General features: G+C 45.3%; 1 protein-coding gene across 1 annotated transcript in view; it reads left to right on the forward strand.

Moving 5' to 3' along the window:
- The window catches only part of LOC309561757 (solute carrier family 26 member 6-like), a gene marked incomplete at its 5' end in the record, with an annotated part of 51,876 nt that extends 43,197 nt beyond the window's left edge, over positions 1-8,679 (forward strand). The window contains 3 exons of the mRNA XM_082265768.1: positions 1,696-1,887; positions 4,218-4,272; positions 8,468-8,679. Of these exons, the coding sequence (XP_082121894.1) occupies positions 1,696-1,887; positions 4,218-4,272; positions 8,468-8,619 (399 nt within the window). The 3' untranslated portion in view covers positions 8,620-8,679. The remainder of the gene's footprint in view (positions 1-1,695; positions 1,888-4,217; positions 4,273-8,467) is intronic.
- Positions 8,680-10,106: the final 1,427 nt, after the last annotated feature.

Consider the following 10,106-nt stretch of genomic DNA (forward strand, 5'->3'; position numbering starts at 1 on the left):
ACCCTATAACACTTCTCACGTGCTCAAAAATAAACTTGAAATAAAAAAGATTGCATCCCCTGAGCTGTGGGAGGTTGTTTCTACTTTTACAAGGTAATATCTGAGTGTGCACACAAAGTGGATTTGTATAATTTGTGTCTATTAAAGAATACAGTATACACTGCTCAAAAAAATTAAAGAAACACTTTTTATTCAGAGTATAGCATCAAGTCAATTAAATTCCTGGGATATTGATCTGGTCAGTTAAGTAGCAGATGGGGTTTTTAATCAGTTTCAGCTGCTTTGGTGTTAATGAAATTAACAACACGTGCACTAGATGGGCAACAATGAGACGACCTTCAAAATAGGAATGGCTTTACAGGTGGAGGCCACTGACATTTTTTTTCCCTACTCATCTTTTCTGACTGTTTTTCACTAGTTTTGCATGTGGCTCAGGTCATTGTCACTACTGGTAGCATGAGGCGATACCTGGACCCTATAGAGGTTGCACAGGCAGTCCAACTCCTCCAGGATGGCACATCAATGCGTGCCATTGCCAGAAGATTTGCTGTGTCTCCCAACACAGTCTCAGGAGTATGGAGGAGATTCCAGGAGATAGGCAGTTACTCTAGGAGAGCTGGATGGGGCCATAGAAGGTCCTTAACCAATCAGCAGGACCGGTATCTGCTCCTTTGTGCAAGGAGGAACAGGGTGAGCACTGCCAGAGCCCTAAAAAATTGTCTTCAGCAGGCCACTAGTGTGATTGGCTCTTACCAATCAGAAAAAGACTTCATGAGGGTGGCCTGAGAGCCCAATGTCCTCTAGTGGGCCTTGTGCTCACTGCCTGGCACTGTGGAGCTCGATTGGCATTTGAAATTGAACACCAGAATTTGCAGATCCACCACTGGCACCCTGTGCTTTTCACAGATGAGAGAAGGTTACCCTGAGCACGTGTGACAGAGGTGAAAGGGTCTGGAGAAGCCATGGAGACCTTATGCTGCCTGTAACATTGTTCAGCATGACTGGTTTGGTGGTGGGTCAGTTATGGTCTAGGGAGGCATATCCATGGAGGGAGGCACATCCAGGTGGATGAAGGAATTGATACCATTGCATGGCCCCCGTGCTCGCCTGACCTAAATCCAATAGAACACCTCTGGAACTTTATGTTTCGGTCCATCCAATGCCGTCAAGTTACACCTAAGCCTGTTCAGGAGCTCAGTAATGCCCTGGTCCAGATCTGGGAGGAAAAACCCCAGGACTCCATCCGTCATCTCATTAGAAGCATGTCCCTATGTTGTCAGGCATGCCTACAAGCACATGGGGGCCATACAAACTACTGAGGACATTTTGAGTTGCTGCAATGAAAATTCAGCAAAATGGACTAGCCTGCTGCATCATTTTATCACTTTGATTTTTGGGGTGTCTTTAAAGTCAGCCCTCTGTAGGTTGATCATTTTCATTTCCATCAAATAATGTGGCCTCCTTTCGTTCCTAGTATATTATCTAGTCCATATCAGTATAGATATCCAGCATGAGATTTTTCCTCATTGAGATCTGATGTGTTTTCTAATTGTTCCTTTAATTTTTTGAGCAGTGTATTTAAGTTCAGATTCAATCAATAAGTTACAGTCAGTGATTTAGTAGCTTATTTTTATCTTTTTTTAAGCCATATGAAGCTACCAAATTAATTTGCCTACTCTCATATTTTCTACACAGGGAAGCGGGTTGGAATTTTTGACCAATGCAGAGGGGGTCCTCGGAAGCCTAAAATCCATTAGCGAGTCCATCCCACAGACTCCGCCCACCCTTCGCTCTCTTGGCCTGCAGAGACTTGACTTCAGCTACCTAATCCTGGACTTCTCATCTGTCAGCTTCATAGACACTGTTGGGGTAAAAATGTTAAAAATGGTGAGTATGACAGTGTTGGCGTAAAAGCAAGTCTGCATTAAAGACAACTTTAAAGACAGAACCCCCGACAGGTTTTTATCATAAACCCTGGTGTGTGTATTGAGGAGCGCCTAGCACAAAAGTTCATATCACTTAGAGGTCTTTTTGAAATGTTTATTGGTTTAGAGCAGGGGTCTCCAAGCTTTCTTAGCAAAGGGCTAGTTTACTGTCCTTCAGACTTTGGGAGGGCTGGATTGTGGCCAGTGGGAGTAGAAAAGGTCCAGATGTCAGTGGGAAAAAATAACGCCCCATTGTTTGTTTCAGTGAGGGTAATTGTGCCCCATTATTGGGGAAAATGAGAGGAATTGTTCCCATCGTTGATGTCATTGGGCTCCATCATTGGTTTCATTGAGAGGAATTGTGTCCCATCATTGATCTCATTGGGCCCTATCATTAGTGTCATTGGGCTCCATCCTTGGTGTCATTGGGAGGAAATGTGCCCCCTTTATTGGTGTCAGTGGGGGGAATTATACCCCATTGTTGATATTGGTGAATAAAATAGTACCCAATGGACTGGATAAAATCAAGCAAAGGGTCGCACCTGGCCCACAGGCCGCTGTTTAGAGACCACTGGTTTAGAGCATAAAATATGTTTCAGGGGAAGACCTCCCACATATGCACTATTATTGCTGTGTGTGCCTTCTTGTCCCTGACAAGAAGTGGGGTCACTGACAGCAATAGAAATTTTATAGCAGTATTACAATTTTGGGCTTAGCCAATTGTAACTTCCCCATCCTCCCAAAAAGACCCCCATTATGTAGGTTTTGTATTTTCTTAATACTTACCTTTTTCATATGTCTTCAGGCCGGTGATGTGACCCACTCAAGGTTCTTCTTCCTCTTCTTGCCCCAGGCAGTGCTCTACTAATGCAAAGAGCTCCAATGGCATGATGATGTCAGCTCCCCTTTGCCTAAATGCAAAAGGAATGGATAGGACTGTCAGGACCTGCATCACCTGCTTCCTAGAGTGGGAGGTTGTAGTTCCAGTGTTCACCAACGGGTGTTTCCCAGCCAGCACATTTAAGTATTCAGTCTCCACCTGATGCTGGCTGCTGGGCAGGGTATTTAGTCCATAATCTACTATTACACTTTGATTCAGTTTTTTGCTTTGTGGCCAGATACTGCTTGCCACTTATCTTGAGCCTAGAACCTGATCCTGATCTTGCTCCTGTCCTGCATTTTGATCCCTGCTGCCTCTTTTAGGCTGGGTTCACATTTATTCGGAATGCGGCTCACAGCAGAGGTGCGGTGCATCCCTGTTCTCTGTTTCAGGCCTGAATTTTTGCCTGAATTCGGACCTGAAACGGAGCCAAAGACACACAAGCCCCCTGTGCAATCCGCTCCACAGCCGCCACGGAGATATAAGTGAACCGGTTCCATTGAGAGCCAGGCACACTCTCCTGTCATGCGAATTGGATGCAGGGAAAACCCAACCTGATGCTCCCCTTGTACCTAATCCGAGGCCTAGGCCCCCCTCCCATCTGTTCCCTACATCTCCAGTTTTCCTTGTTCATCTGTATTCCCCATTCTTGTACATATTGTATATATTTAATTCCTTCCTGTAAGTTAGGTTGCTAGTTAGGCATATTGGTTTTATGGTTATGGCTCACTTGTATCTTCATGTCTGCTGTGTTTCCTGTTTGCTGTGTTTTTGAATGTCTTTTGTTTTTGTGTTAATAAATTTACTTTACAATATACTGTATAGACTGGTCTCAGTTTCCTAGTGTAGCTACGCAGATGTGGCCATGCCTGCTGCTGATTCCTGACAAGGGCTGTGGTGACACTCTTCTGGAGCAGGGCATGACTCCTATTCATTCATAGTATGTCCTCAGTCTTCCAGATTAAAAGCCACTGCCCATAATTTAACCTGGAAAACTGAAGACATCTTGTGGTGAAAAAGAAGCCAAGTAAATCTTTGGATTGAAGGTAAGTATTGCAGCTTGAGCTGGTCTTTATTTTATACCCTGGAAGCCCATTTAAATGTTTATTTTTTGGCTGAGTTGGGTATTTGCTTTTATCCAAAACTAAAAAAAAACAAAATCTTTTAGTTGGAACCAGGCCTCTAAAAAGTCCAGAATACCCAAAACTCAAAGGTGGAGTCGGGAATCTTGGCAGGGAGATTTCGCACTTGAGAGAAAGTTTTTTTTTTTTTTTTTTGCATTATGAAACAGTGTTTTAGGGAGGGGAGGTGCAAGGTGCAAGGTTTGCTTTAATGAGAAATGTTGCCCCCCCCCCCCGTATAAATTCAAGAAACAATGCTCTATTGACACTTTTCATTCTCTTTTATATTAGGTTTTTGAAGAATTTCGGGAGATTGAAGTTGATGTGTATCTTGTAAACTGTCCGTGTAAGTTGTTTATGGTTTTAAGGGTATTTTATTAGTGTTACATTTCCCATTCAATATTTGTGCAACTGTTTTTGAAGGTGACACCTTTAGTAAAAAAAAGTTCTCAGAGCTAATTTTAATACACACAAACTTGATACAATTTTCTTTTTTTTTTTTTTAATTTTAAAAACGATACAGTATCAAGTATAAAGATGCCAAAGATGTCCAGCCTTAAAATTGCTCGCCCCTGGGAAAAGGAGATATGATATCTAAATAGGGAGGGCTTTGAAAATCTTTTTTCAATCAACTTTATATTTTTATTACTTCACTCTCTTGCTACCACAATGCGTCTGACAAGCCCCTTTGAATAGCATAGTATAGGTTATAGGCCCACTTTACGAAGACATAATGGGGTCTGCTTGACTCCTGATGTCTCCCCTGCATTGCTTCAAAAAAAATCAAGTACTGACAGTATTAGATTTGTTTACATTTCTAGAATTTGACAGCCATGAACCTGGAAGTGCTCAGAACTGAGCACTTCCAGGTTCACAAAAAAAGATTGAGGATAAATTTACAGAGGTTCACTGATCTACCTCTGCTTGACCATCCTGAATTCCTGGTGTTAACCCTGAGTGCTACTCAGGCTGGGAATTTAATATTAAAGTGGTTACCCCGAGGAACATTCAGGGTTAACCATATATACATTGATTTCAGAGGCCAAGTAACCCTCAAGGTAAATGCCAGGGCTGAACCCTCAAAGTGGACCGTCATTTTATGAAGATACATGCTAAGTAACGTGTCAGTGCAACATTTCCAGGTGTTAACAGAGATCACAGTATTCCCCCCTGACAATATCTTAATTTGCTTTCAACTCCAGAAGAAGAGCAGCTTCTTAGTTTAACTGTCATCCAGGTTCCTCCAGGTTCCTCATCCACTTACTGGACTGGGGTGCTGGCTCAGAAATGACTTGATCATGTTGATCTGGTGCTTTTGTAGTTATTGGCGGTGTTAACAAAATGATCTGCCCTTGCTGCACACTCTCTTTTTGTGACTTGCTACAAGTGTCTCGCCGGCCCCTTCAGCTTCCTCCCTGCTCTCTTCCTCCATCCCTCTTTTGCTTTTCTCCTCTTCACCCTGTGTTTTCCTGCCACCTCCCCCTACTCTCCCATCTGTATATATCTGCACTTATGTAGTTTATATCCCATCTGCTTGTTCATTCCTTGACTGACTCCATGGTTAGAAGTTATGGTTTCTTACTCCTGCCCTGTACAGGATCCTGTCAGTCGGTACTACCTTGGTATCTGACACTCATATGTTTTTTATAACTGAGGTTGTTTACTTGTCCCCCAATCCGCCAATCTTTGTTACATTTGATAAGTCAGCTGCTATGCACACCCGGGAGGGGACTGACCCCACCACTAGAGAGCAGTGGGCAGGACTATGGGCTCCATTCCAGCTGTGCTCAATGCTGCCTGGCGGGATGGGCGGGACCACTGGTGCAAGCTCTCGCTGTGCTCAATTCCTGCTTGCGAGGAGGGAGGGACCACGGGTGTCACTGCGCTCAATGCTGCCTGGCGGGGGTGAGCGGGACCACGGGTGCTGCTCCTGCTGTGTTCAAAGCTGCCTGGTGGTATAGAACTGTGACAGCCAGTCTGAGCCTGACAGCCCAGTGGTGAACAGCATGAACTCGGCATGTGCCCAACGATCTATTAACCCTTGCTGCAGCACTACACTCTGCCACTGACAGGATCATCATGCATTTGCATTTGTAGCACCCTACAGGGTAGGTGCTAGGCAAAGTATAGTGGGCCTTAAGCTGCCTAACAGCAGGGCCATGATTTTCAGCTGGGATTTCATGTCTCCCAGGTGTAGCTGTTGAAACTGGGGAGTCTCCCTACTGTGCTCCATGAGAGGGTTCTCATTGAGCAGTGGAGGAAACCCAGCCAATGGCACACTCAGGCCTGTATCTACCCCAGAAAGGCAGATTCTGCCGCACAAGATTCTGGGAGTGGGTATAAGTTTGAGGGGAACGCATGATGCAGCGTCTTTGGCGGGAAGCAGAGTCCCAGGAGGGAGAGTACGGCTGTCTCTCCTCCTGTCAGCAGGATCGGGTGTCCTGGGGCGGCTTGCCTGAGAGGACAGAGTGAACTGAGCTGCAGAGAGGATCCGGTGTGTCGAGGACCAGCGGAGTAGAGGGGGTCCAGTTTCAGGAAAGCATACCCAGTTCGTGATTACTGTAAACTGCCCCTGGGGGTCTGCCTAGCAGAGGGGACCACTCCGGTGAAGGTCCAAGGGATCTAGGAGCCAGCTAGCAGTAAAGGGGGTGCCAGTGTTGACCCTGAAGTGTAGAGTGAGTGCCTAGTGAGAGGACCCTGAAGTTCAAAGGGGATGCCTAGTGAGAGGACCCTGAAGTGTAGAAGGGGTGCCTAGTGAGAGGATCCTGAAGTTCAAAGGGGGTGCCTAGTGAGAGGACCCTGAAGTATAAAGGGGGCACCAGCAGTTGGGCCCTGAAGAGTTAAAGTGTACAGCGTGCAGTGTACAGTGCTGAGAGTTGCAGCAGCACAAGCAGTTGCAAAGAGCTGCTTCAGTCAGTGAAGGGCTGGAAGGAGCTGTTTACAGGACTTTTGAGCTAACCAGTGTCAAGAGTCAAGTCTCAGTACAGTCCAGGACTTTTTGAGGTTAAACAGAGTGTCAAAAGTTAAGTTCAAGCACAAGTTCAGCAAGTCAGTATTTTACAAGCGACAGCAAGCGTTGGTCGGCATTCAGCTGGCGTCAAGATAGCACTAGTAGGCATTTTTCTGAAAAGTGTCCCAGTTGTACCTAGTTGAGCCAGAGGAGTATCCCACTCATTCCCTTCTCCCATCCCTAATTATCAAATAAAAAAAACAAACCAAAGATGCCGGAATGGTTATTGCCCCCAATCTCACACTTGGGCATTCAGCTTGAATGGGCTGAAGGTATCACCGGTAACAATGGCAGACCCACATCAGGCTCAATGCAGGTTCAACCCCCATGACTCCCCCCCATCTACGTCCCTGGTATATGGACAGGCTAGGGTACTATATGGACAGCCTAGGGTAGTATATGCAGAGTATCTTTTTGCGGTGTACGGTCCCTTCCTCTCCTCCTCCGCAGTCCTCCTCCAGTCCAGGCCCTCCCTGTCACTCCTCCGGATCACTCTGCTCATTAATAGGGTGACAGTAGAAGATCGGGGGATCTGCAGAAACTCCTGCAGGAGTGAGGAGATCAGCTGAAGAGTCAGCAACAGCACCTGTGTCAGATGTCCCCCCCTTTCCCCCATAGGGTGTCCCCATAGGGTCCCCCATAGACGGACCACACCATACCTCCCCCCCCCTGGACCACAGCAGCCCGCACACCATACCCCCCCACCCGGTCGCTGGTTTATTCACCCTGGACATGTGGAGGGCAGGCAGGCAGCAGCGACAGCTTCCCCCTCAGTCTTCTGTGTCTCCTCCCTCCTCCTCCTCGGCCATTGGCATGGCTTCTCCTTTCGACCTCCTCCTGGCCTTTCGAAGACCCGCTTCCTGATTGGCCAGGAGGAGGATCCATGTGATAATAGCGAAAATTCATTAGCTATTGTCACACAAATGGGTGGGCTCAGGGCGCAGTGCTCTGCGCCCCGAGCCCACCCTTTTTTGAAGCCTAATAGAGCCTCTGGCTCTAATCACGTGCTTCAGAAAAAAAAACCCATTGGAATCCATGCGTTCGGTACCCTGCATGTAGATTAGGGGGCTGGACGCATGGATAGGGGGGAGGTGCCCCTGCACCCCCAATGGACGGGCTGCCACTGGTACCATACATACCATTCCCTGAGCAGCCAATTTAACATACTATTTTTTTTATAATGATAGTGGATGGGGCTTTGATGAATAATCAAACTGTAGCTGTAAATTCTGACATGTCAGGAATGCAGAATAATGAATAGAAGGATAATGAAAGGTCCTCTTTAATAGGTTTTGAAAGAGGCGTTGCCTGTAAAAGTGAACATCTAAATAATACCTCTCCAGAACTAAAGAAGTGTTTAGGGTTGGGAGGTTGTGGTATCCCTACTCATACCTGTCCCCTCCCCTCTTCTCGTACTCATTAGTACCTGTATACTGAAATGCTGAACCCCCTGGAATGGTCATCCCAGCCTGACATGGAGAGCAGACATGTGATGGCTGATCATTAATAAATTGTATTCTTCGGTTTGCAGCGGCCGTGTTACGACAACTGGAGAGCAGCAATTTCTTCAATGAGAACATCACCCCGACTTCCATCTTTGCCTCCATCCATGATGCCGTTTCCTATATCTCCAGTGGACAGAACAGTGAATCCAGTTCACTCCAGGAAATCACAGCAATCTAACCAAATCCAGTCTTCGGAGAAGACAATAGAAGATTAATTTCTACCCTATGGACTACTGACACAAAACATCTCTAATTCAGCTCTAGGGTCATCGGTTTGAATCCCAACCACAGCATTACTTGCCTGGAGTTTGCATGTTCTCCCACACTCCAAAGACATGCTGATAGGTTAATTGGCTCCTGTCTAAATTGGCCCTTTTATATGCATGTATGAATGTGAGTTAGGGATCTTAGATTGTAAGCTCATTGAGGACAGGGACTGATGTGAATGAATAATAAATATGTAAAGTGCTTTGTAAATTGATAATGCTATATAAGTACCTGTAATAAATAAAATGATTCCCATATATATGTAAACAGCCAGTAAAAATCTCATAACTTTTTGTCATGTTAACATCACTCAAATTTAATTTTCAATGTTTTTTAAATCTGAAGGTTTTGTCAAAATATCTGGTGATCCTGCCAGGAAGGTTATTATTTATGCACTTCCTGTTATAGGGTGAAAACGCTCTGTCATTGACTCCCGATTGTTCTTCTGCATTATCAACCTGCTACATGGACGTTAGATGGATATTACAAGTAGCCGTTTCAATACACATTAAATAGCCATGATCCATCCACAGGTAACCAACCCTGAGAAATGCCATGCAGCCAATGCTGGAGTGCAGTCACTTCCTGTCTCCATGCAAAAAACTGAAAGAGATCAGATGCACTGAGATACAAAAATAAAAGAAAAAAAGTGAAAACAAGTATTGTATTTTTTTTTTAAATGGTAGTTTGTTTTTTTTTTTTTAGGATATACAGCAAAGGGCTAGTTTAGGGAAAAGCCATAAATCGCTTTTTCCAGAATGGCGCAAATGCGGCTGACAAGCATTTGGGAGGCAACACTTCTACCTCCTCAATCTTCTGCCGACCACCCGCCATAATTTTACTGCGGCAGGTCGGCTCTGTCCCATGAAACGACGTACCTGTACGTCGCTTAATGGGACCGCAAGCGGGGAGCGCGTGCCCATTCGTCACAGGGGAAGCTGATCAGCGGATCTGGCGCCCGTGATTGCTGCCGTGGACCCGCGATCGCTCCCTGTAGAGACAGAACATTCTGTCAGTTATAAACACAGTGATCCTGTGTTCACTTAGATTTTTATTTTTTTTAATTGGGAATGTTATATAGCAGAAAGTAATATATATATATATATATATATATATATATATATATTTATTTATTTATTTTATTTTTTTTTAAGAATTGTTGCTCTTTTTTTGTTTATAGCGCAAAAGAAAAAAGAAAAAAAAATTGCACAGGTGATTAACCACTTCCCGCCCGCCCTATAGGCAATTGACGGCGGGAATGTGGTTGTATTATCCTGACCGGACGTCATATGACGGCGGCAGGATAATACAGCTCTGGGCGCCCCCCCGGGGGCACGCAGAGCGGAGATCGGTGATGCGAGGTGTCAGCCTGACACCCTGCATCTCCGATCTCGGTAA

Source organism: Pelophylax lessonae (assembly GCF_965119305.1).
Source record: "Pelophylax lessonae genome assembly, chromosome: 8".
In the NCBI taxonomy this organism is placed as follows: Eukaryota; Metazoa; Chordata; class Amphibia; order Anura; family Ranidae; genus Pelophylax; species Pelophylax lessonae.